Here is a 24,161-nt window from a genome sequence, read left to right as displayed (position 1 = left end):
CAGGAAATGTGTCTGGAATTTTTTTAATCATTTCCATTGCTTTTCAGTGAAGCCAAAAATTATGTTCTCACAGGTGATAAATATTTTCCCTTTCATACTGTATGGGATTTGGGATAGCTGTACTCAGTTAAGTCCTGGTTAGCATATGATGTCCTCTTAATTTTTCATTAGTTCCATCTGGAGCAAGAATTTTGGCATCTTTTGTTTAAAGCATCAGTGTATCCTATCTCCTGCATTTAAACCCAAAGAAGGTGAAGGCAAGACTTGTAGGAGCTGCTGAGGTCTCAGCTAAGAGCATATCCTCTGAGTTCTCTTTGTGATTAGGTAGTTTGGTACAATCATGCAAATGAGAATGAAAAAAATTACATTTTGGGAATATATTTTACCATAAATCTAATGGCTACCGTATCTGTTACCATAGCAACACAGTAGAGCAAGGTATACCTGTCATCATAATGAAATGGATGCTTAACTTTAAGTCCATATTTGGTTGCTGAAATGTGAAGCAAGATTTTAAAATAATGCTGAAGAGGTCGATGGTGTGATATATCCAGAGCTCTCTTGGATCCAATAATGTCTGATGATGCTTAACGAGTATATTTAGGCATGTAAATGTGGACTGGAAAGGGTACTGCGAGGCATTCATTTCTTTGCCTTAGTGCTTTCAGTGTTAAAGACAGAGAAATATCCACGAGAATGAATGGATGGGCAATTTCTTCCACAGTGAAAACTGAACTAAAGCATTCAACACAGCGTGAGGTGCAATGCTGCTATATCCAGGGAAATAAACATATCCAGGGAAATAAACATATGAATGTTTCCTTTGTGCATATAGACACAGTAAATCAACCAGCTTCGTCGTACTATCTACTATAACAATTGTATTTCTAATTTCTTTCCTTGCTTGTGGCATTATTTGTGTATGTTTTGGTTTTCATAGGCTTTCCCCCAAATGCAATGATAGCTAGAGGGTTCAGGGCGCTGTTGGGTTTTGCTTTGAAAAGGCTTGGAAATTTTGTCTTTCTGCCTCCTTGGACTCTTCGTAGCAGCTAGGAGAAAAGCACCCTTTGTGAAGGGGTAATATGTATGGATATGGAAAGTGATGTGACTGAATGAAGTGTCAATGTAGCTTTCATTGTCATATATGAGGGTAACGCCTGATATTTCTAGATGGTTAATGACTGAAATCTTCTCATCATATAATTCCTGTCAAAGTCATACCAGCAATTATGGAACAGCTTCCCAATAAATTGTGGCGCAGGAGGCTGAATGAGTGTGAACAAGACTATGATAAATCATTTCAGGGAGAGTGAAAAATGTCGTGCTGTATATAATGCTGGCATTTTAATGTAGCTTTCTTATTTATGCAATATACAACACCTAAGAGAATTAGCAGTCAGCAAAAGCTTTGACATTGCTAATTTGCAAGCTTCATGACTAAGTAATTGATAAATGAGCAGACTACTGAAGCCAGCAATAACCAAAAAACTGGTTCAGATTTTTGTCGTCCTAGGAACTTTAGCATCATTCATTTTTGTCAAAATCATGGTTAATTTGGACTATTAGATAGAAGAAGGCCCAGGACTAACCTGTTTTGTTTAGCCCCTGAGCTGAGCAGGGTGGCAGGACAGTTGTGGTGTCCTTGATAAGGAATACTTAAGAATGAGCAGCAGCAGTTTTTTCTACTGTGGGGCTGTTGCAGAGTGTAGAACCCCTGTCATTTCAACTGTCAAGGGTTCTCCCCAAGAAAACTAAGAGTCCCCATACAAAGGTGAGCATAAAACCTGCAATTCTGACAGCCTTTTTTGTAGGCCATGCTGGAAAGGGAGATTCTTGTTTTTTATCCCTCGTGAAACTCTGAAAAGGCTAGTCATATTCTGTTGCACAACGAAAAGGAGGAAAACGAACACTGTTTTTGGAAAGTACAGCTGAATATGATAAAATCATATGTTGTGTATTCAGTTTGATGGGTGTAAGTTCTTGATAAATATTCCATATTTTATTTATTGACTAAGTATGCAAGTCATATGGCAGACTGTAATACGTTATATAGTCTCTGCAGTGCATGGGTAGTAATACTGGGCTGAGAAGGCAGAAAGAGGTAAATACATTACCATGTTAACAGTGTGCAGTTTGGTAAATTGGGGCCTGACCCCAGGCTATCAAACAGAGGGAGTGATACAGAAGGAGAGTAATAATAATGAAACTGTGAACAAAGGAGAGATTTTGACTTTTCTGGCCACCATCTAAAGGATAGTTAATACATGATATGAAGTGGATTTAGCAATGTCTGCTATTTTAAATGCGAGGATTTATCTTCTAATGTCTCAATTTTCTTTTTGGTCTTTTAGGGGTGAGGGATGATCAGCTGTTATCTCTTTCTCTCTCTGTTTCTCTTTGTCAGATTGGTGCTTCAAAAAATCCTTGGTTCTTTTCCCACACAACAAACACAAAAGGAGAAAAGCTTTTAGTCCTATTGCATACAGCCTTGTGTGGTCACCTTGCTGCTAGGAGAGCTTTCGTACTTCAAATTACTATTGTCTTTCAGCCATATGTAAAGTGTGAAAGAAAGCAAGCTTTGAAAGAAAAAGAAAAAAGATTTTCCAGAGCAGCAATCATCTACTTTTCAGATTTTAATGTGTGTGGTTTTTTTTTCTTTTCCTGTAAGAGCAATATTGACTAATAGGAGAAGGAGTGTGCTCAAGGAATGTAGAAAGGGCTGAGTTTGGGCCGAAGATGTTTTCCTGGCCTTGAAATTTAGGAGCAGAGCACGATTCCAGTCAAGGCTCTGGTCTTGCCTAGAGGTCTGTGCTGGAAAATGCCTAGTTAGCTTTTTATAACCAGTATATTTTAATTATCAAAGTAGTCTCCTGAAAGCAGTATTTCCTAAGGTTGGTATCACCATTTTGTAGATATAAAGGCTTTAATGATGATGGAAGAATCAAGTAATTTGTCTGCAGCAACCTTAATCAAACCTTAGTTTATAGAGTAACTGAAAGATTACAAAGAAGTTATTGCAGTAGGTGAATCTGGGGGTGAAATGTACAGTACCTGAAAAAAAGGACTAATAATTGTTATTTGGATATAGGGATGCAATAGAAATCTAGGCCTCACAGTGCTATGCACTGTATTAAGCGCGTAATAAAAGGCAGTCACTAGCATAAAGCGCTGATTAGATGAGACAGACATAGATTGGGAGCAGAAAAAGAGAGAGGTGACTTATCTGTTGTCTCTTTCATCAACTAATGATAAAGCATAATGAGAAGAGATGTGCATAATAGGAAAATATTATGGGTTCTGTGTCAATTCTAGAGTTTCATGCTTTCAACTAACATTAAAAAGAGTAAAAGTAGAATTATGAAGGGAAGTCTCTTGGCTAAGAAAACCACCATCAAGGTTTTCCCAGGAGATAATGAGCTGCAAATTTTTCGTAGATTGTACTGCAGGGACCATCAGGTTCTGTGAAGCACGGACTAGTTTGTTGGGAGAACAACAACTGGCTGAAAAAGTATGGGCAGAGTAGAGAGAAGGAAAGCAAGGGGAGAGGTGTGGTGTTTTTTTTGTGACCAGGAGTGTCTGGGAGAGCTGGTTGATGTGTAGGGGGCAGTGGTGGGGAAGTTGCAAACAATCTTTTATTCACACTGCTTGATGTTTAAGAACTTTTTGTGTGGTTATTCTAAGCAATAGCATATTTATTTTTTATCTGTCCCGTAGAAAAAGCAGTCTAGTATTCGAGACTGAAGCTACTTCATGTAAAATGCTGGGACTTAAAATGAGAGACCTGCTGTTGCTGTTGCTTTGGCTCCTGTTGCTCCTACATCTTTCCTGGCAGCTCAATGGGAAGTAGCAGAGCAGTGGCAATGGCAAGGGTCATGGCAGGAGCAGCTGTGGTGGCAGCAGCTATGGGATTTAAGCCACTAGTGCTTTTCCCTTGGTAGGCTAAGTTGGCAGGGTAAGGTCCATCATATACACAGATGCATATTGCCTGCTGATTAAAGTACTTTGGAAGAGTCTCTCTCTTTTCATTATCCTATTTCATTTAGCATTTTTGGTGCCATTTCTGGGAGACTGAGAATGATTAGGTGTGTGAAAGTTTGTGAAGGGATAGGAGGGAGTGTTCATGCTCATGTAGTTTAATTTTTTGGTTTTAATATATTGAGATACCTCAAATTCGACTTTTTCTTTGTTTATGACCAGTTACAATCAGTGATATAATATCAAGGATGCTTTTGTAGCTTCATTATAGATTTCTCCCTCATAAACAATAACCATATAGTTGATGATTGAAATTTTTACTGTGCCTGCCTGTCTGTCCAGTGTGCCTCAGACAATGTTGCTCATACAAGATTGCAATATAATATAACATAATATATTCCTCGTGGAAGAAAAGTCTGAGGGCATTTATATCCCTTCTTTATTCTTAAATTGAGTAGCAACCTACACACTTGCTCACTGCCATCAGCCTGATGTGACATCTGGGAAAAAATTCTTGGTGGTTACCTGTAAATTTCACTTGTTCCTGTCTCTCCGTGACCTTAAAAGAAAGGAAGGCAAGGATGGACAGTTGTGTAGCAGGTATGGTACAGGCCTGAGAACGTAGAGCCTTATTCCTAGCTTTGCTCTGTAGCAAAGCGTAGACTTTTAAGAGCATTTTTACTTCTCAGTAGTTTGTGAGAATTATTTAAACAATAATAATTAATCTCTTTGCGAGTTTCAAACTGAAGATGCTACTAAATGCCAAGTACTGTTATTACAGTGATGTAATTCTCTTTTGCTCTCTTTCCTAATTGAGTCTCTTCACATAATACAGTTGAAGCAGCATTAGAGCAGGAAGTGTTAAATAAGTACCTTAAAAGGAACAACTCACTGGAGCAAGCAAATGTTCTGAGGGAGCCAAAGAATGAAGTGGCAAAATTGTTAACAAAAACATGCAATTATCCTTTAAATTGGCTAGCTGCTGCTACTCTACAACATTTTCTTTTCCTGTGCCTTTAATAGAGTTTGAAAAAGTTCCTGAGGTTCAGGAGGTTGTGGGTCTTACTTCAGTATCTGAAAAAATGTCTGAAACAATGTAATTTATGAAGCTGTAGAATGCTCATGTGAATGTTACGTTAAGTTGAATGCCATAGCACTTGTCGTAAATGAAATCATAAATCTTAGGCCTATTAGATGCCTTTTTCATCACTCAAATGGATAACAACACTTGGTGAGTGAACATCTACACGTGGCACAATCAGACCTTCAGAAGAAGGTAAAGACTTTCAAAATGAAGCTCTCTGGACCACAGATTTTTCTGGGGACAGGGTAGGAACCTGTGTAAGTGAGATTCAGAGGGAACTGGTGCAGATTGACCCTGGGGGTGAGGCAGGACCCCCCCCCGAGCACCGATGCTGATGGGTGCATTGAAAGTATGAGGCATTCCTACTCCGGCACTGGGAATCCTTGAGGGGAGGGCTGCTGACACACGTTGGCAGCAACACATGCCCAGGAGCCCAGTTCAGGCTGGATGCATCAGGCTTGCTGTCTGTATGTTGTGAAGCCAGCCTGCAGGCACGCAGCAGATGTCCTTCATCTTGTGCCTGTATTTCTGTCTAGAATTTACATGATAGATACATGGCAACCAGAAGAAGTACATCTGTGTGTGTGTGCACCGGATGGGCCCTCTCCAATCAATAGATATTTGGATCACGAGTGACCCTGCCCTTGGTAATAGCTATAGTGGTTTGGAGACAAGATCTCCCAGAGTACAGTCCTGGAGATTAATAGAGGGAGATGCTGCCTCTTTCTAAGAAAGACTTGGCCTTAAAGATTTTGAAGAAATATAAGGGGCTGGATCAGTCAAGGACAGACAGATAGCCTGGTCTATAAGGCAAGCCAGCACAATGAGTGAAAGACCTGTGAGGAAAAAAAAGGCTGTGCAGGAGACTTGGTTCAGTTCTTGACAGTGATAGTGTGCATGCCAAGCTGTCCCATGGGGCTGTGTGTACACGTTCTGTAGGCTTCATAAACATTGCTATCTGAGGTATCTTTCCTCTAGGAGTGCTTTACAGACTGAATGGAGAATGCTGAAGTTCAGATATGTGCTATGAACAAAGATTTCTTTTTAAAACTGTGTCAGTTTGATTAGAAGTGTTGTATGTAGCTATCTTCTATTACAAAACCTGGGAAATTGCTCACATAAAAGCTTAATTACCCATGCAAATTATGACAGATAATTTAAAGCAGTGTTTTCAGAACATGGTCACTCTTGCATTCCTCCTGTCTCATTTTTTCTCCTCTACCATGCATGCACGTCCATACCTACATGAGCACTTCTCACTTTCCTTGAGAATATAAACTAAAAGGTCAGCTTGTATGTTATAAAAAAATGAATATTCATACAATGCAAGTGTCCTCAAACATTGATTGATATTATCATAATACGCACTCGTTTTCTAACTGCAACTTGATCCAAAATGGGCTGTCTGGGATCAGTGAGGAATGTGCATGTACACACACACACAGAGGAGTTCAGAGGGAAGAAGTGCAGCTCTTCTGAAGTGCCATTTAGGATTTCTGGAAAACAAATGGGAGAACAAAGAAAAGCATGATTTTATTTTCATTTCCTCAGCGGAGAGGAGAGACACAGAAGTGAAAAGAAGAGGGAAGGTGATGTCAGGTATGATATGAAGGCTTCTGTTTTCAAGACGCTCATGCGTGATTGGGATTATCCACATTCAAGACATACAAATGTATTGGGCAAAATAAAAGTGTGCCTTAGTAAAGCTATTTGCTATTCTGACATCTCTCTTTTTCTGTTTTTATTAAATACTTTATCCTGGAATTGAAAATGAAGCTGTTACTTCCAAACTTCTTTTTTTTTTCCCAATAGAATAAGATTTCATGTAAAAAAAAAAAATCTGATTATGAGTTTTTCAAACCCCTTTTTTGCCTAACTGCTCTATTTTTGTACTGCGTATATTAAAGTTTAAAGGATATTGAGAAAGTCTAAGTGGGTAGCCTACACAAGGATGTTAGAGAGTGCCAGGAAGAAAGGGCTTTCTTTTTTTTGAACCTACACACTGTTTTAGGTCAGTGTCCAACTTTTTGGCCTATGATTAGACTCCCTTGCAACCATTTATTAAAGTGAAAACTGCATTTGTTTTCTGAAGAAGGCCATTCAACATGTCTAGAATGCTTTCATTAGTTACCAGCATATCAAGGAACGGTTTTCTTTTGTGTATATCATTTTATTTTCATCCTTTTTTTAACTGTGTCAACACTAACGACATGAATTGCTAGCCTGAGACTATTTAGCGAAATACCAATCCTTTTAATTGTGATTATTCAATAGTCATAAAAAAGCTTTGTATCATTAGCAACCATTTGAATTCTCTCTGTCAGATATTGTCAATTTATCTGTTTGCTCTGTTTTGAGATAAGCATGTCAAAATCTGAAGTGCAAAAGGAGAAGATTGTCATTAAAGATTCAGGCTGTGACTTGGTAGTCATTCCAAACCATCGCTCTGGCGAAGAGAAGATTGCTGTTACAATCTTTTCTGCTTTATCCAGTTGTGCTAATACTTCCCTCCAAGAAGCTCTTCAGAGGAGCAAGAGCTCATTTCTATTCAGAGTTTGTCAAAAAGTACCTTGAAAAGCAAAGGCAGCTTTGCTTCCGGAGCCTGAAAGCATTGACATGAAGTGCTACATACAATACAAAGCTGGAGTTCCAGAAAGGGCTGACAGAGAGCTCCTGAGCTAACAAATCCTTGACATTTCTGTAACACAAGAAGTGTTTGTTTTGCATATCCTGGGAAAGAAGTAGACACATACATACCTATATGTTATTAATATGCTACAGAACTGCTGCTTGGATATACTTGTATTTCAGTAAAAAGGTTACAAAGAGAAAATGTTGCTCTTAAGCACATTTCTGTATGAGATGAGCATGTGCTACAAGAAGAAAAAAATTAACTACATGTGCTGTTCATAAAGTATTGTTAAATTCCTTTGTCTGTTTGTTGATAGCTGAGATTGTTGAAAACAGCTGTGGAGCAGTGTCAATAGGAGAGACTGAAGATGAGAATAGGACCATGGCTGCTTTATACAAATTTAAAAAAATGTGCTAGAAGAAAGGAAGGAGAAATACATTTTTTTTTGTTGTTTTGCTTTGTACTCACCCTTCTCTCGCAATGATATTCAAGATTCCATCTTTTTTCTAACATCAACAGAAGGAAAGCCAGAGCTGACTGAAAAGCAGCCTAAGATAAATGCAAGTTTCAAGGTTATTCCCTTTGCAAATAATATTGCAAATTAACTCAGCATATATCACAGCTTTGTTTAAAAGGTGGTAAAAATTGGTATATCTGCAGTCAAATCTGTGTCTACCTTATTACTGCTGCTGTATTTCAGATAACTGGAGAATACTGTGTTTTTAGTTGAGAGGAAGTGATTAAGCATTGCACTTCATACTAAACAGAATTCAGATAAGAGCACAGGTCTGTGTAGAGGTAGCTAGGATACAAAAAAGGATGCCAGTGAATAGCAGATAATAAAAGATGCACTAGTTAGTCCTTTGGATTGAAAAAAAGACAACGCAAAAAAACCCAGAGAGAAAAGCTCTATTTTGAATTACTGTTGTAGAACAGTGTATGTCTAGGCCCCATGGTTATGGGTATTGAAGACTGCTGAATGCTGTGAGCAAACAAAATGACCCACAAAATATTTTTCACTAATTGTTAGCCACGTTGTGCATGTTTCTGAACTAAAGAGAGTCTATGTCCAATGTGAGTGATAAATTCCTCACCAGCTTGTCTTTTTCATGGAAATCAATAAGTTATAAATTAGAACTGGTTGCACTAAATATAATTCATTCCATTAAGTAATTAAGCAGCGAAGCAGCAAGTTGAGGCATGAATGCCGGACTTGTCCTTCACTGTATTTCCTATCTGTTTACCCAATATCTCTTTTCGTTCCTTGCCTTCTCTTTGAAAACAGTTGAATGTCTCTTCTTTAATAGGAAGTCAGATTCAGTTAGGAAACGTTAGGGTCTTCAGCCTCTGGCCTGATGGAGACCAGATGCTCCATGTGCTAGTATTTGTTCTGGTGGATGAGGTGAATGGGTCACTGAACTCTTAACTGAAAAATTAAGTTGGCAAGGTATATAGAAAAATATTGTAAAATACATCTTCCGTTCTTGCCCTCCAGAGAAGATAAGAATATGAAACAACATCATATTGTTATTCTCTCCATCAGCTTCCTTCTCCCTCACAAGTCTTTGGGAAGCAACATGAAAAAAATGCAGGGCAGAATCAGCATTTTTGTTCCCCGCGTGTGGGCTTGTTAAGGGCATTTTGGGGCAAATGTGTGCTCACGTATATAATGTATGTTGTGAATAATCTCAAAGCTGAAGGAAGGATTGTAGTTAGGACTAAGATTTAGCTATGGAATTACAGAGCAATTTCAGTTAAACTTGTAATCTTGAGTTAATTTCCAAGAGCACACAGAATTTGATGGTGCTGACGTTTTTCTCCAGGACAAGTCAGCTGTAGCACACAGGTAATCCTGAAGCATGAGGGCAGTCTGGAATGGAGCAATGCAGAGGTTGATTTGATCTGCCTGTGTTCTTGGGGTGAGAGGAGTGAGAGTACCAGTTTGATTGATACGCCTAGATTAATGTATTATTCATTTTTCTGATCAAAGCTTCCCAAAAGCTGTGTTGGTCTGCCTCTTTCTGCCTTTTCTTCTCATCAGCTTTTTTCACCTGATTCCTTTACTAACTCTATTTTTCTCATTAAAACCAAAAAAACCTTGATAATAACTTCAAGATCTAAATAATTTTTATTTCTGTGATGCTAAATAACTAAGCTCCTGCGTTACAAAAATAGCTGCTTTTCAAAAAGTCAAATAATTGTGTAATTTCTAGCTGTAATTTTGCAGAAAAATAACATGCATTAATGGAAAATGTTTTGCACCAAGTAATATCTCTTAATATTGTGCTAGAAATGTGTCACAAATTTGAAGTGATTTTGTGTCAGTATAATAGAGGTTATAACAGAAAATAATTGGAAAGCAGACATTTACAGACAACAAGACAACACTTCTTGGAGTAAGGAATGTAAAGAAGGCAATTTTATTTTAAAAGTGTTCATTTTCTTATTTCCAAACAAATAGATCAATAAGTCAGCATTCAATAAAGTGCTGTTAGTTAATAATGTATTTCTTAACTGAAGAGGAACTGTAATGACTGAGGGCTGATTACAAAAAAGAAAAAAAGGCACAAAAACCCCTGGCCTTAAAATCATGCGGTTGAAAATGTCACTGGAAATCTGGCAAGCCAAGGGCTGTTGGGTAAATATTGTACAAAACGGAATTGCAGTTATGTAACAACAAACTGCACTGGCTGCTACATGAGACCTTCAGAACATCTGTGTTGGGCATTGCTCCATCTCAAGATGGAAGGATTCCTGCCTGCCAAACAAAACTGGCAAGAAAGTTGGGAATCGTCCTGGTTATGCTAATCAAGCGAAATTTTAATCTTCCTTGGAGGAACGGGTTTAGGTTTTCTTGTATAGTGTTTGAATGTGATACCGTGTGCATAAGTAGCATTTCATCTATTCAATGAGAAAACTTCGTAGTTTATCATTGGTAACTTTGTGGTGCTCAGCTCAAACAAGCATATTAAATTATTTGACGTGTAATGCAGGAACTTGTGCTACAAAAAGACAAACGTTTTTCACATCTAACTAGTAATAGACATTGGGCTAAGTAATAAGATTGGCCTTTCTTTGATAAAGCAGAAGATTTCAAAGCATAGATGACAAAGCTTTTGCTGGTTGGCTCTGGGGAATATGGCAAGTAACATAATACTGCTGCTTTTCCACATTCTTCACTGTAAAATTAACTTAAAAGTAACTGAAAATAAATGCTGATTATTGTTGCATAGTGGCAGGGATGCTTATTAATCTCCACTGACAACAGAGACAATCCCCATATTGTCCTAGTCTCATTCACAGTTGCAAATTGAAAGAGAACAATGAAGGTCTGTGTTGCTCTGGAGCAAGATGTGGTCTGTGTTCTATATGCATTTATATGAATAACTGTGTTTATTTTCATTTAGCTTGGTTATGGTCCTTATGTACTTAGTTATCTGTATAAACAATAATATTTACTCTGCTGTTTGCATGTATTTTTATATTCCTTAATTGTTTCTGCTGTCACTTGTGCCTGTGTAATCTTTTCTTCAGTGAATGTAAAGAAGCTTAATTGTGAGCAAAATTTAATTGTCGTTTTCGGTTGAGAAAAACTTACTCTTATCAGAGGGTAATTGCAATTGCAAGTTTGTCATTGTGCTACATGTCTTGGAAATGAAATAGTTTTATTTCATGCCAAAGAGATACTACTGACATGTTGTGGTAGAATTCTTACCAAATAATAATATGAGAAGTAGCAAAATTTCACCAGAGAACGAAATGCAAATCCAAGCAGGCAGAATGTGGTTATTTTCTCCTGTAGCAAAAATGCTTTTTTGTTTACAAAATATGAGTGAAACATTTCTGGAAAATGGGAAGACATTTTTAGATGTCTTTTAAGAATAGCAGTTTTTTCAGGACTAGCTGTGACATTATGTATTTCATTTTTGTACCATGCTTTGAAGATATAAAATTCTATAGTACTGTCATATGTAAAAACAGCTGTAATCGTTTAAGATCATTGTGTTCCATAAATGTTCATCAGCAAGCCTGTCAGCTGAGACCCAGTAACTGATCTTGTGAGCACCTGGAATCTATTAAAGGCACTCATGTAATGAGTTACTTCACCTCAGTTGAGAAGCCAATAACAAAATGCTAAGGTGTGATAATAAATATGTTAGAGGCGGTAATATCTTATATGCAATGGTTTGCTTCAGGAGTGAATGTGGGACAGTGCTGACTGCATGATATGTATACTCAGAGTCTTGTATCTTAGCAGAAAACGTAATAGATGTTTTCTGCTTTGGAGCGCTTTGCATCTCTGCAGGTAAGAACTGCGTTACTTGTCTTTCTTGGCTTTTTTTTTAGTTCCCAGTTATTTCTAGGCTGAACAGAGTAATTAGTTTAAAAACCAATAATAAAAAAAGAGAGGAAGGAAAGAGAGGTGTATTGCCTCAGAAGACAAACTATTTGTGCAGTTATGTCATGCACGGGTATTACTTGGTATGTTTTGAGCCATGATGCTGATATTTTATATAAGGAGTGTAATGATTGGTCGTTCATTACTTAATATGTATTCTAAAAAGTAACATTGAATGATAAGTTGTTATCTTTAATTACCTTTTTTTTTTTAAGAGTGTTCATATTTTGGAGCGGAAGGCTTCTTCGGGAAGCACAGACCCTTCTTTAAGTAAGCAGTTCCTTGAAAGTGACCCTATCTCTCTATCCAAGGTAAGCAAAACCATGGGCTGTAATGTGAGTGATGAGTTTCCCTCTGTAGTTGCAAAGTAGTTTGACTAACACCTTTGGGATATTGTTTTGTATGATTCTAGCATTGAGTATATTTTGAGCCTGCCCTGGAGCTTCCTATTCCCCTGCTGAAGTGTCAGAGGGGGCAATAATCTTTAGTAGATGTTATATTAACAAAATTAAGGGTTTGAATGGTGGTGATGGTCTGTTTTTTGGGTTTTGTTTTGTTTTGGTTTTTTTTCACCCATGGATGGCCCCCAGGAACAAGTTTTACAGTCTCAGAGTATGGGGTTAGAAGGGACTTTGAGAAATGATCCAGTCTAATCCTCTTATTAAAGCAGAGCAAATCATACCAAAGTCCAAAAGTGCTGCTAATCAATAACGATATTAATTTGAAAAATATGTCCTAATGATATTCCTTGTGGGTAGTTTCTTAGTTTGAAATTTAAAATCTCTTGCTGAGACCTCCTTTCCTGAGGCAGAGAAATGGATAGAACTATAGGGGTAACAGCACCAGTTCCTGAAAGGTGCAGCCTCATATGTGGTGCTTTGCAGTCAACTTCTTCCTGGATGAATTCCTCAGTTTTGGAATAACTGATTCCAAATAAGTCTAATTCCATGTAAACAAGGCTTCATTTTAAGATACTTCATATCAAAAAGTAAGATTGTTACTGAAAAAGTGAGGATGATGTGATGGAATATTTGGTGGAAAAGAAAAATCTGAAATTAAATGTCTGTAAGTTCTGAAACAGAACTGGTAAAACAAATTCAAAAGGAAACATTCTGTTCATCCAGGGAAAGTGAAATGGTTCATTCTGTTTTATTTGGAAAAGAAATACTTTGCAGTCTAAAAGACAAGGTTCAGAAAGCTGCTGTTAGTGGCTCTCTTACTCCCAATATCTGGGGCATGTGCAGACCCAGGGACTGTAAGTTGTGCTTGCATTTCCCTGGTCCTGCTGCTTCGTGCAGAGCTGTTTCTCACGTAATACCTAGGGAATCTCAGAAGTCCTAAAGTACTAATGCAGTACTTGAGAATCGGCATTGGATGAGGACCCTTCAAGCATATCACTTGCAGTTTGGTTTTCCCCTGTTTCTGGCTGCCTTTGCACAGTGTCCCTTGTATTGGGCATATCTTATCACACCAAACCTGTGGGATAAGGCACAGTTAGGATTGTTAGGATAGTTTTAAGAACCGCTTGTAGCACTGGTGCAGCAGAAGACAGGTATCCACATTGCACTGAATAATTGCTTGTTTTGTGCTTCTGTATCAGGCCTTTTGTTTAAATGAATAGCTATATGAGATTGTGTGATTTCTAGTTGAGAAGTAATCAATACTGATGTTATCTAGTAGATAAAAGACTTATGCCTGCAGCTGATCTTCTAAAGGAGGAATCAATATGGTGAGGAATCAGTCAGCAGGGTTGTGGAGAGAGATTCTCTGCTTGCCCCAGGGGACTCAGAGTTTAATTTGCTCCCTTCAAGTGCCAAGTGCTTCTTTGTAGGGAAAAAATACTGCATATGTGCTTCCCTTTACAGTAATGGAAATAGAATATCTGAGCAAAACACAGGGAAGGAAAAAAGGTATTTTTTGAGCGTGGCATTTACAGGCACTGGGGTAGTTCCAGTTTATAGTTATGCAGGGAAAAATAAACTAAGTAAACACTTCCATTAAAATTTACTGCAGTATGTATTATTTGGGACAGAGCTTTTCACCCTTCTCAAAATAACAAGACCTTCCTGAAAATTGTAGATTTGAAATTTGCTGTTACATGTGAAATAATATTTTCATAATAGTAATATTAACTTTATCAGGGCTGTGTAACTTACTTGGAAGTGTTATGAAAGACTCACAGTGCTCAGCTTTGAACAGTTTTGTGGGAAATGGGGGAGACAATATTTTTTCCCTTTAAATGTTTGATGCTGTATGACCTCCTTCCTCTCTTGATAACTTTTCATAACATTGCTGTGAGTTGTGACAGATCAGCTAAGGAAATGCAAGTTTACAACTTTGTAGGATGCAATAAGTTAAACAGAGTCTTAATGAGCAGGCAATAGGAGATTTTTAAATTGGTACAGAATTTTGTTGATTACTGTAGCAGCAAGAGGATAGAAATACAGGCATGCCTGTTTTTTCTCTTTAAAAATACTGTTCTTTAGCTGTTCACTATGATATTAGCCTGGCTTAAGTTGTACAAGTCGTCATGCATAAGAAGTGGTACGTACAAGAAAAATGCTTTAACTGGCTCCCTGAAAGGCATAGAGCTGTTTGTATCTGAAATGATACAGTTCCTATTCTTTTCTCTAGAGAAAAAATTAGTTAGCTTTCCTATAAATTTCTTTTAATACAGTGAAAATGAATGCAGGAAAATTTTAAAAAATTAATTTCCTTTTTGCAGGTTTCTAAAGGTACGATTAGCCTATGAAACTCTGTCATAAAATGCTTTTGAAGACAAGAGCTAGCTACATTCAAAACCGACAACGAACCATCCTCTTCTGCTTGTTTTTCTGATTTTAAGGAAAAATTAGAGTATCCAGAATCAATGTAGCTTCTATTACAAGAAAATTTACAATTTTTTATGATCAGAGAATACCACAAAGGACACTGTTAATATATGCACATATATTTAACAGTATGGTTTCTTCCTCATTTTATTTCATCTTTTTTTTAGAGAAGGAATACTCTGACTAAAGGTACATTTTTAATATGCAGATTCTGCCATATCCCACTTGCAAAATCTCCTCAGTCCTTTTAGTTCTTACAGTGCAGTGCTAATTTGTGGGGTGCCTGCTGGATAGACTTAACAGGTGGTCAGAGCCACCTGTGCTTTCACACAGTTACCTCCAGTATCAGGTCTGACCTTTCTTAGCCACAATTTGATACTGTTTTCATGTATTTGGATGTATTTATTTAATAGAGATGCAGTCCTTGTTGTGAACAGCATGTCCAGACCCACCCTCAGATTGTCGTTCAGTTACAGTGTCAGACTTTTGAAAAAGCTTCAGCTTCCTTTTAGTTACCTGGTCAGGGTTAGACTTCCAAAAATATTCATATTCAGTAGTTTTAAATGAGATACAGCTGGACATAATACAGTGACCATGTAGTTTGGTACCTAAATAGGCTGATTTGATAGCCTAGCCCTCCTTTACTCTTTGTCTTGCACTGGAGAATTTGTGCTACATATAAGTGCAATTTTTTATCATGTGTGTGCACAGTTAATTAATCAATGTGTCATCATACTTTTTCACCAGGAACCTGACAGCTGGGAAATCATAGAGGGTCTGAAAATAGGCCAGACCAATGTCCAGAAGCCAGACAAACATGAAGGTTTCATGCTGAAAAAGAGAAAATGGCCTTTAAAAGGTTGGCACAAGGTAAATATTTCATAAAATAGTCAAAAGATTATTACTTCATTTTATGAGTTGGGATTTTTTTGTCTAGAGGAAATTAGGATGTCAAATAAATGCCCAGGATTTTGATGTATGACTTTTTCTTCAAATTGTGTAAAGAATTAGTTTGCACACACAGCTCATGGCTTCCAAATTGCAGTGCCTGCTGCCTAATACTGTATTCAAATATAGGCGGAAGTTGTAAACAATACAGCAGATGCCTTGTGGTTTGAGAGGTTTAATCAATATCCCTTTTGTTCTTTCCAATATATTATAACAACATGTAGCCATGAACTGTAAGATTTCATTGAGTTTACATTAAATTGAAGTACACAGGACTTCATGATATCAGAGGAGAGCTGAGGGGGCTTTTGCATGGACCCAAGGTGTTTGTACAGGAGAGCATTCCCTTTGAGATGTGCTGATTGGGCAGGTTTGCTCAGCTTTGTCCCTGAATTTTGTTTGTCTTCTTGGTTGCAATCTTCTGCGTGGACATGCTGTGGGACTTGTGCAATTTTGCCATTAGATGTCTCAATTTAAAAATAACAAAACAAAACACCCCAAAACTTAACCCCACATCTCCTGTTTCTATTTAGATAATTTGGTAACATTTCTCCATGCATAATTCTACCTTTTGTTAGCCTAAACCTGGGGTTCATAAAATCTTTGTCTGTATTTTGTACCATAATTATTACATTTTTTGCCCTTTTTAGCACAAGATGTGTAGTATTGACGCTTACCCATCTTTTTGTAGTTGAGGGTACTTGAAGTGGGATAGTTTTCTAGGACAAGAATGCATTTTACTGCAAAGGATAGCGAAACCATTTGTTATACATGGCGTTTTTTCTGGGAAAGCATTAACTTTGTTTTTTTTGCTAAACACTGTGGGACTTACTCAGGTCTGAGTCCAAAAGCAGTCTGTACTAGTATAAATAACACTTTTTTTCTAATTTCTCTGTTCTTTCCGAAGGTTATACTAACTTATACATATGCTTGCCGCCCTTTTTTGGGCATGCCTATCTACCTTAGATTTTTTGGTTTTGTTTTACTTAACTAGGGCTTGTAGTTTCAGCAACCAAATACACTTGAATTTAGTCTAGTTAAAGGATTTCAAACTGACATACCTGAAACACTGAAAGAACAGAAAAGGAGAGAGCTTATTTAAAAAAGAAAGCCCAAACAAACAAAACCCCAACAATCCACCCCCCAAAAAAACCCCAAACAATTAATAAGATGTACAAGAACATATGGAATATATCCTTTAAAATATACTATGTTAATGTGTTGTCTCTTGGACAGGTGTCTGTTTTGGTAAGGAACTTTATAGGAGAGCAAGGGGAGTCCAACTTTCACAGTTCTATAAAGGAGATCACTACTGATCTGTTTTTCATACTCACTTTAGAGCAGTTACCTGTGTAAATAATTTTTAATGTGATTAAGAACTTCACCGTTCAGCGTCCCCCTCTACTCTGCCTTACATTTTACATAAGGATCTATGCTGAACTTATGTTTTGAAACTGTGGATTAGTTTAAAAAGTTTGTGGTTTTTTTTAAACTGCTGCCTCTATAACCTGCAGTTTCCGTAACAATACTTTGTGCTGAGAGCCCAGTGAGAAATTACAGAGACAGTAATTGTAGCATGTGCTGTGTTAGTGTTCTGCTAGCAAAGCCATAGCATCCTCTCTCTATTGAATGTTACATGTCATATTCTGACAGTTCTGAATGTGCTTTAGTAGCATACCAGGTATAATGTGTACAACTTAGAGAGTAGCTTATAATTTTCTGAAGTGCAGTATGCTTTGGAACAAAATATGAGGAAGGGTCATTTTCTTTTGTGTGTGGAAGTTAGAGAGGCAGAGCAATATGAAACGGAATTCATGTTCTTATGAAGAACATTCCATTAATGACCATACCTACTTAAAAAAAAAAACAGAACCAAAACCCCTCCTGTTGTTTTGACATCTTATTCAAGAAGTTACGTCTCCAGGAAAACACTGTTTTCTTGCCCTGTGTGAGATATTGGTACCATCTGTTGTGTGACTGACATAATTTCCAGAACCATCTTCAGGAGATATTTTCTGCCATCTAAATACTGACCCTGCTTATAGTGTTGATTTAACAGGTTTACATCATGAAAACGTTGTCCTTCCCTTCCATGTCAGACAGCTTAGAGAGTCTAGGACAATATTTTGTTTTGTTCTAGATTTTAAACATAGGTTAGTGCTTTAGGATAGACTCTAAAAATGTGGATTAGTTTCTATTAATTAGCATGTTTTGAAAGTTAGTGGCGGTAAACACAAGTTAGTGAATCTCATTTCAAGTCTAGGTTTCCTGCTAGGCTGTATCTTTATGCTGCGTGCCAAAGTCTATACTAACTTGTCTGCAATGCAGCTTGAGTGGTCTGGTACGCACAAGCTAGGGCAACTTTAATTGCAGGAGAAACACATTGTGGATAGGGGATTCTGCTCTCTGCTGTAAGTAAGAGCCACTTAGCAAAATAAAGGTGTAGCAATGGCACAGATAGGCACCGTCAGGTTAGCCCAGCCCTGGTAACTATGTCAATGAAGATTTAGTGGCTCACATCATATCAATGACTAACACCCAAAACATAAGCCCTCCCATGACCTGGGTGTGTTGCTGGGAATGCTGTAATACTTACACTTGTACTAATACCTGTATTAGCTAGATTACAGCTAGAAAAGGTATAATCATCATGAATTACAATCTCATCTTTACCTCACTGTGTAGAGTCTACCATGAGGCACAAAATTTTGAATGGTAGAGCAGTGTCTCACAACCTGCATTTTTTCCCCAGCTGGAGATCAAGGAGACCACAAGAACATCCATATCTGGGTCTTGTTTTTGGGATGTAGATCTTGCACTAGGAAAAACTTTTCTGTATCTGGATAGGGAAGGTAGGTTGTTAATTTGAAATGTGACTGGCTTCTGTGGGAAGAAAAACAGGAAGAAAATGAAGAAACAGACATAACTCTCTTGGCCTACAGTGTCTTGTAGAGTTTATTGAATTGGCTGGAAAACTGAAACAATACCCTTCATTATCGAAGTTTGTTATGTTAAACCTGGAACATAATGTTGAAAAAAGAGAATCTAGTTTTTCTTGCTTAGAAGATAATTGTTGTCAAAACCCAAGAAAATTATTCAATACTGTATTTATCCTCTCTTCCCAACTCACCAACGTTCCTTAATTGCTACAAAGTAATCCTTTTCTTTGCAGATGAATTATTGTGCACAGTTTAAATTGCATCTGCTCATTAAGAAAGAATTTTTTTTTTTCTTTCAGAGGTTTTTTGTCCTGGATAATGGAATGTTGAAATATTCCAAGTCACCAATTGATGTAAGTAAAGTTGAAGACCATTTTAAAATTTGTATTGGAATTCAGCCTGCCAGGGTGATTAAATCTCGTACTCACTCTAGACATATTTATGACAGCGCACACATGAAAGTAGTTGATGGATTCAAAGAGAGATCTGTATATGGAAAGCGTGTAAGGTTTTGGTTGAGTTCTGACCTTAGAAATTCTACCTTTTCTTCCTTCTATGAAAATAAAAACTACATTACTTAAAGTAGTTTATTTAATGAAGGTGCTTGAGAGATTAGCCTGACCATGTATTTTTCTTTTTTAATTTTTATGTTGGTCAGAGCTGATTATTCTGAGATAGGACAGAGAAGTGATTACAATGTACTCAAGAGATATAAAGGGTAGCATTAAATTAGTTAGATCTGATATCAATAACTATCAAGTGGTAGCAGCAGGGAGCTGAATACTGTCTAATTTTCTCTGCTTCTCACTTACCTGTAGCTGTGTACTGGTGTGAACCAACACACTTTAACTTTGGATTTGGCTCTGTACCGAGAACTTCTTGTAAGATACTTTTCTCTGTCTATAAATATAGTAAGTGGTTAGTCTGACTACAGGTTTTATTTTTTAATATGGCTTTATATTAAAATGTTCATAAAATGGGAAACCATTTCAGCACCAGATATTTTTCTGTTAAACATAGTGAAGAAGTGCATGATACTACCAATTTCTTACCCTGCTTTTTGATTTTAGATACAGAAAGGCAAAGTCCATGGGAGCATTGATGTTGGTTTATCAGTTATGTCTATAAAAAAGAAGGCTCGTAGAATAGATCTTGACACAGAAGAACACATCTATCATCTGAAGGTAAAACTTGGTGCAAAAACTTACTCTCTTTTCATCCACAGTGAAAATAAATAAAGCTGAAAAAGATGTGCAGAAAAGTAGTATTTTGAATGATTTCTTGATAGAGAATTTGTTTCCAGGTGAAGTCCCCGGATTCATTTGATACATGGGTTTCAAAATTACGCCACCACCGGCTGTACCGTCAGAATGAGATTGTGAGATCTCCGAGAGATGCTAGCTTTCATATATTCCCTTCAGCCTCTACTACAGAGTCTTCACCAGCTGCTAATGTGTCAGATGGAAAGGTATGTAGAGTTCTTTTGTTGAAAACTCATGCCCGCTGGGCTTGCTTATGGGCAGTTTTCAGTGGGCTGTGCTTGTAATGCCAATAGAGAGGAGTTTCGACTGTGGGAACCAATGGCCAGCAAAGAGCTGTGAGTGTGTGCAGCTGAAAGAATGTCTAATTTACCTTTACTGCAGCCTTCATTAATGGGCTGCTGTAGAGATCTTGCAAAGAATTAATCATCCCCAGAACAATTTGCACTTGCCTTTGTCATCAGGGATAAATCTGTCTCCTTACTGTTTGATAACGTTCTTCCTCTTAAACAACAGCTTTTCTAACTGGTGGTTAGCAAACACAGTTTGCTTGTGAGGTTCTTGGTTTGATTCTCCAACATGCTCTTCAGAAAAATCTGCATCTTGAAGAACTATATAGTCAAATCACAGATGTCACTGAAATCACAACGTATATTTTGTTTTCTTATTCTGAAGTAGTACGGTGATTATACTGACTGAGTAACATAGCAACAGTAAATTTAAGCATTTTATTATGCCTTAGGTGCCACAAAATAGCTTCCCCTGGCAGTCTTCTATACCTTGCAGTAACAGCCTTCCTGCCACCTGCACTACTGGTCAGAGTAAAGTAGCAGCCTGGCTGCAAGACTCTGAAGAGATGGATAGATGTGCAGAAGGTTAGTCTTTACCTTTTCATGCGTTGTTCTTTCAGCAAAACTTCTTGTTGATATAAAATAAGAAACAGTCAGTAAAGTGGTTAAGTCACATCTTTACATGCACATGAAGTAGGTCTTCAGGTAATTAGATGTTTGTGGTGGGAACTTCCCTCTCTGCATGTTTTGGGATGTTGCTTTTAAAATTTATCTTAATAATCTGTATTATCTTAATGTATATCGTTGTTAAAATATGATCAACTTTTGAGGTCTGGGCTTGTTGCGGACTCCCATAGAAATAACAAGTGCTCAACATCTCTAAAAATAAAGCTTTTACTTAGATGCCTTACTACTAGGGATTTGGACATTTAACTTTTATAATGCAATAAAACACCAATGATGGACACCATGGCAAAAAAAATTTTGAACTGAAGCACCTAATGTGTTTTTGGTTTATGTCTGTCAGATCTTGCTCATTGTCAGTCAAACCTTGTGGAACTCAGTAAACTTCTTCAAAATTTAGAAATACTACAGAGAACTCAGTCAGCACCAAATTTCACAGACATGCAGGTAAATATGCTTGAACATAAATCATCACACTAAAACATTTGTTCTTTGTGTTAAGGAAAATATAGACATGTCTGTTAACTCAGAATGGTTTTCTGAAATCATAGTAAGTCTTGGATGAAAGGTTTATTTTATGTGTTTATCTTAATCACGTGTAATAATGTTTCATGTGTAATGTTTCATGTGTAAACAAAGAATTGACATTAATTATTTGAATTAAATAGGACGAATCAAATGATTAAGTCATTTGCAAAGCAAAACTGAGAACTGTTGCAATAGAAATACATGTATACATTGAAATTGTATTTAAGAAGTTTTTGTTGTGCTGAGTAAGATGCCATTTTAAGTTTTTTAAGGAGTGGAGACCCAAAGACCCTCAAAGATGAAGTTGCATGCTCTAGAAAAGAGGGCATAGTACAAAGGTCCCAGGGTTGGACCATTTCCCAGTTCAGGGTGAGTTTTCCTTTTGACGACAACAAAGCAACAGCAGTTCCTGAATCTGAAATACTTTCTTCCTTTTTCTCTGTCCCTTTGAGTATACAAATCTCCCAGTGGTGTTGGTGCATTGGGAAGTCTAGTTCCAATGAGGTAATGAGACTTATCATTGATTTCAGGAAAAGGTGAACTCTACATTTCTTTGAGTAGTACCAGAACAGAAATCCATGAGGATTTCAAGTTCTGGTCCTAAATATTGTGCACTCATGAAGAAAGTATACCAGTAGTTTTGCTAAATGAGTTAAATATACCATGCGTTTATAGAAGTGTATGGATAGCTACAGCTGATCACTGCTGTAGTTGTGGGCCCCGGCAGTGGCGTTCTTCTCCTTACTTTCCAATTTGTAGATGTCTAATGCTACAATTCTTTACTAACTTGCTGTACTGTCTGTGTTGCTTGTGTCAACTTAATAGTACTTTGTCGCTTTTAACTATTTGTGTAATGTAGGCTAACTGTGTAGATATTTCAAAGAAAGACAAGCGGGTCACAAGACGATGGAGAACAAAAAGTGTCAGCAAAGATGCAAAAATTCAACTTCAGGTACTGAATGCACAATGTTTTACTTTTCACTATACTTTTAGATTCACTTTTAAGCATGAAATGATATATTAGCTGAAAGTAGGAAGTCCATGTACTGTCTCTTATGTTCCTGATGAACTAAATTAAATCTGTTGTTTAAAACCAAGAGAAGATAGTGAGAAAAGTATTGATTTTACTTTCATTCATATGAAGACATTGCCATCTAGGGAAAGGAGGGGGATCTGAATACTAGCCAATTAAGGTGCAAAAAAGGCAATATGCAGGCAGCACACAAGGATACTGATGTTCTGTCTGAAACTTGCCAAGAAGGGCAGTTGAACGGGTGACATCAAGCTAAAAACAGAAAACATGAACATACCGGTTGTCTTTGTCAAGACCTATGCTAGGAACGTTACCAATGAGAAGTATTTCCACAAGCCTTCTCTTATGGAAAAGGCTAGTATGGGAACAAACTGAATAAATTACACGAAGAAAGAATTTAACCCATCCTGCCTTAGAGCTGAAAAGTAAAAGCACAGAAATAAGCATAATATGCTTGTATTACTGCTAGACCCAGGGTGTCTTACTGTATTTTGTCAGAAGTCGTCATGTGTTTGGAGGCCTAATCCAAAACCTAGTCTTTTTTATAATTGAGCAACTGATAATGAAGACTGTATTCAACTGACTTCAAGAGCTAACAATCACCACTGTGCTGTCTGCTACAGAATAAATAAATGTCAGCAACTTTTGATCCATTGAAATACATGCAAACTTTGAAAGCCTTTAATATGTCCCCTAGAGGCACAATAAGGAGTTTTCTGTGACTCATTTAAGATTAATAATCTTAAGGAAAGAAGAAATTGTAGTTGCATCAGCTTTCTCATTACAGCTGTTTTAGGTGATTTTTCTTTCTACCTTTTATACTAGATAAATCACAATAGGTTGAACAATGAAGCATCTGTTAGGATTAAAAAGGTTTATTAACAAAGGAATTTTGGTGATTGATGTCATGTCCTGTTACCTGCATTTGAAGGATCACCCTGTTTCCCTGCTGCTGAATAACATAGGCAAATAAAAACATCAAGAAAATGGATGCAAGTACTTGGTGCCGATGAAGAGACAGAAACAACACTGCATGTTCTTCCTTTCACGACACAGTGGTCTCAGAGAAATTCCTCTGCACAAAAATGATGAAAAAATTATGAAAGCAGTCAATGTATGATGATCTATGGTGGGTCATGAGGAATTACAAGCTATTCCTGTGTTGCCTGCACTTTGCCAAAGTGACACTGGTCTGAGCTTTCGTAATTTTGGCACCTGACTCTCAAACTGCTGTTTGTGGTTTGGCAGGACTTGTGCCTCAGCTCCTGAAATTCTCAAATATGGTTGGTTTGCAGGTTCCCCTGAGAGAGTTTGTGTGCATAGCACTGCTCTATGTGGATCTGTCACTTCTGGGTCAATAATGAACTCTGCCTAACCAGGGTCAGCATTAACTCCTGGCAAGCTTAATGCTGGAAATGTAAAGCTTATTTTGTTAGAGCAAAGCATTATGTTATTGATGACCAATTTATAAATTAATTTGCAGTGAAACAGAAACAATAAAATTATTCTAAATTATATGGAAGATGAAAAGTTCTTTTTGGCTGCTCCATTATCTTGCC

The 24,161-nt window shown here is 37.3% G+C and overlaps 1 protein-coding gene across 1 annotated transcript in view; it reads left to right on the top strand.

The window, feature by feature from the left end:
* Positions 1-24,161, top strand: part of OSBPL6 (oxysterol binding protein like 6) — a 99,690-nt gene that overhangs the window by 50,840 nt on the left and 24,689 nt on the right. Inside the window, exons 4-11 of the mRNA XM_068407352.1 lie at positions 12,306-12,401; positions 15,669-15,791; positions 19,108-19,161; positions 19,879-19,992; positions 20,112-20,276; positions 20,810-20,942; positions 21,385-21,488; positions 22,429-22,521. Coding sequence (XP_068263453.1) covers positions 12,306-12,401; positions 15,669-15,791; positions 19,108-19,161; positions 19,879-19,992; positions 20,112-20,276; positions 20,810-20,942; positions 21,385-21,488; positions 22,429-22,521 — 882 coding nt within the window. The remainder of the gene's footprint in view (positions 1-12,305; positions 12,402-15,668; positions 15,792-19,107; positions 19,162-19,878; positions 19,993-20,111; positions 20,277-20,809; positions 20,943-21,384; positions 21,489-22,428; positions 22,522-24,161) is intronic.

The sequence above is a fragment of the Nyctibius grandis genome, chromosome 9, assembly GCF_013368605.1.
Source record: "Nyctibius grandis isolate bNycGra1 chromosome 9, bNycGra1.pri, whole genome shotgun sequence".
NCBI lineage: Eukaryota > Metazoa > Chordata > Aves > Nyctibiiformes > Nyctibiidae > Nyctibius > Nyctibius grandis.
This window is presented reverse-complemented; position numbering and strand designations above follow the sequence as displayed.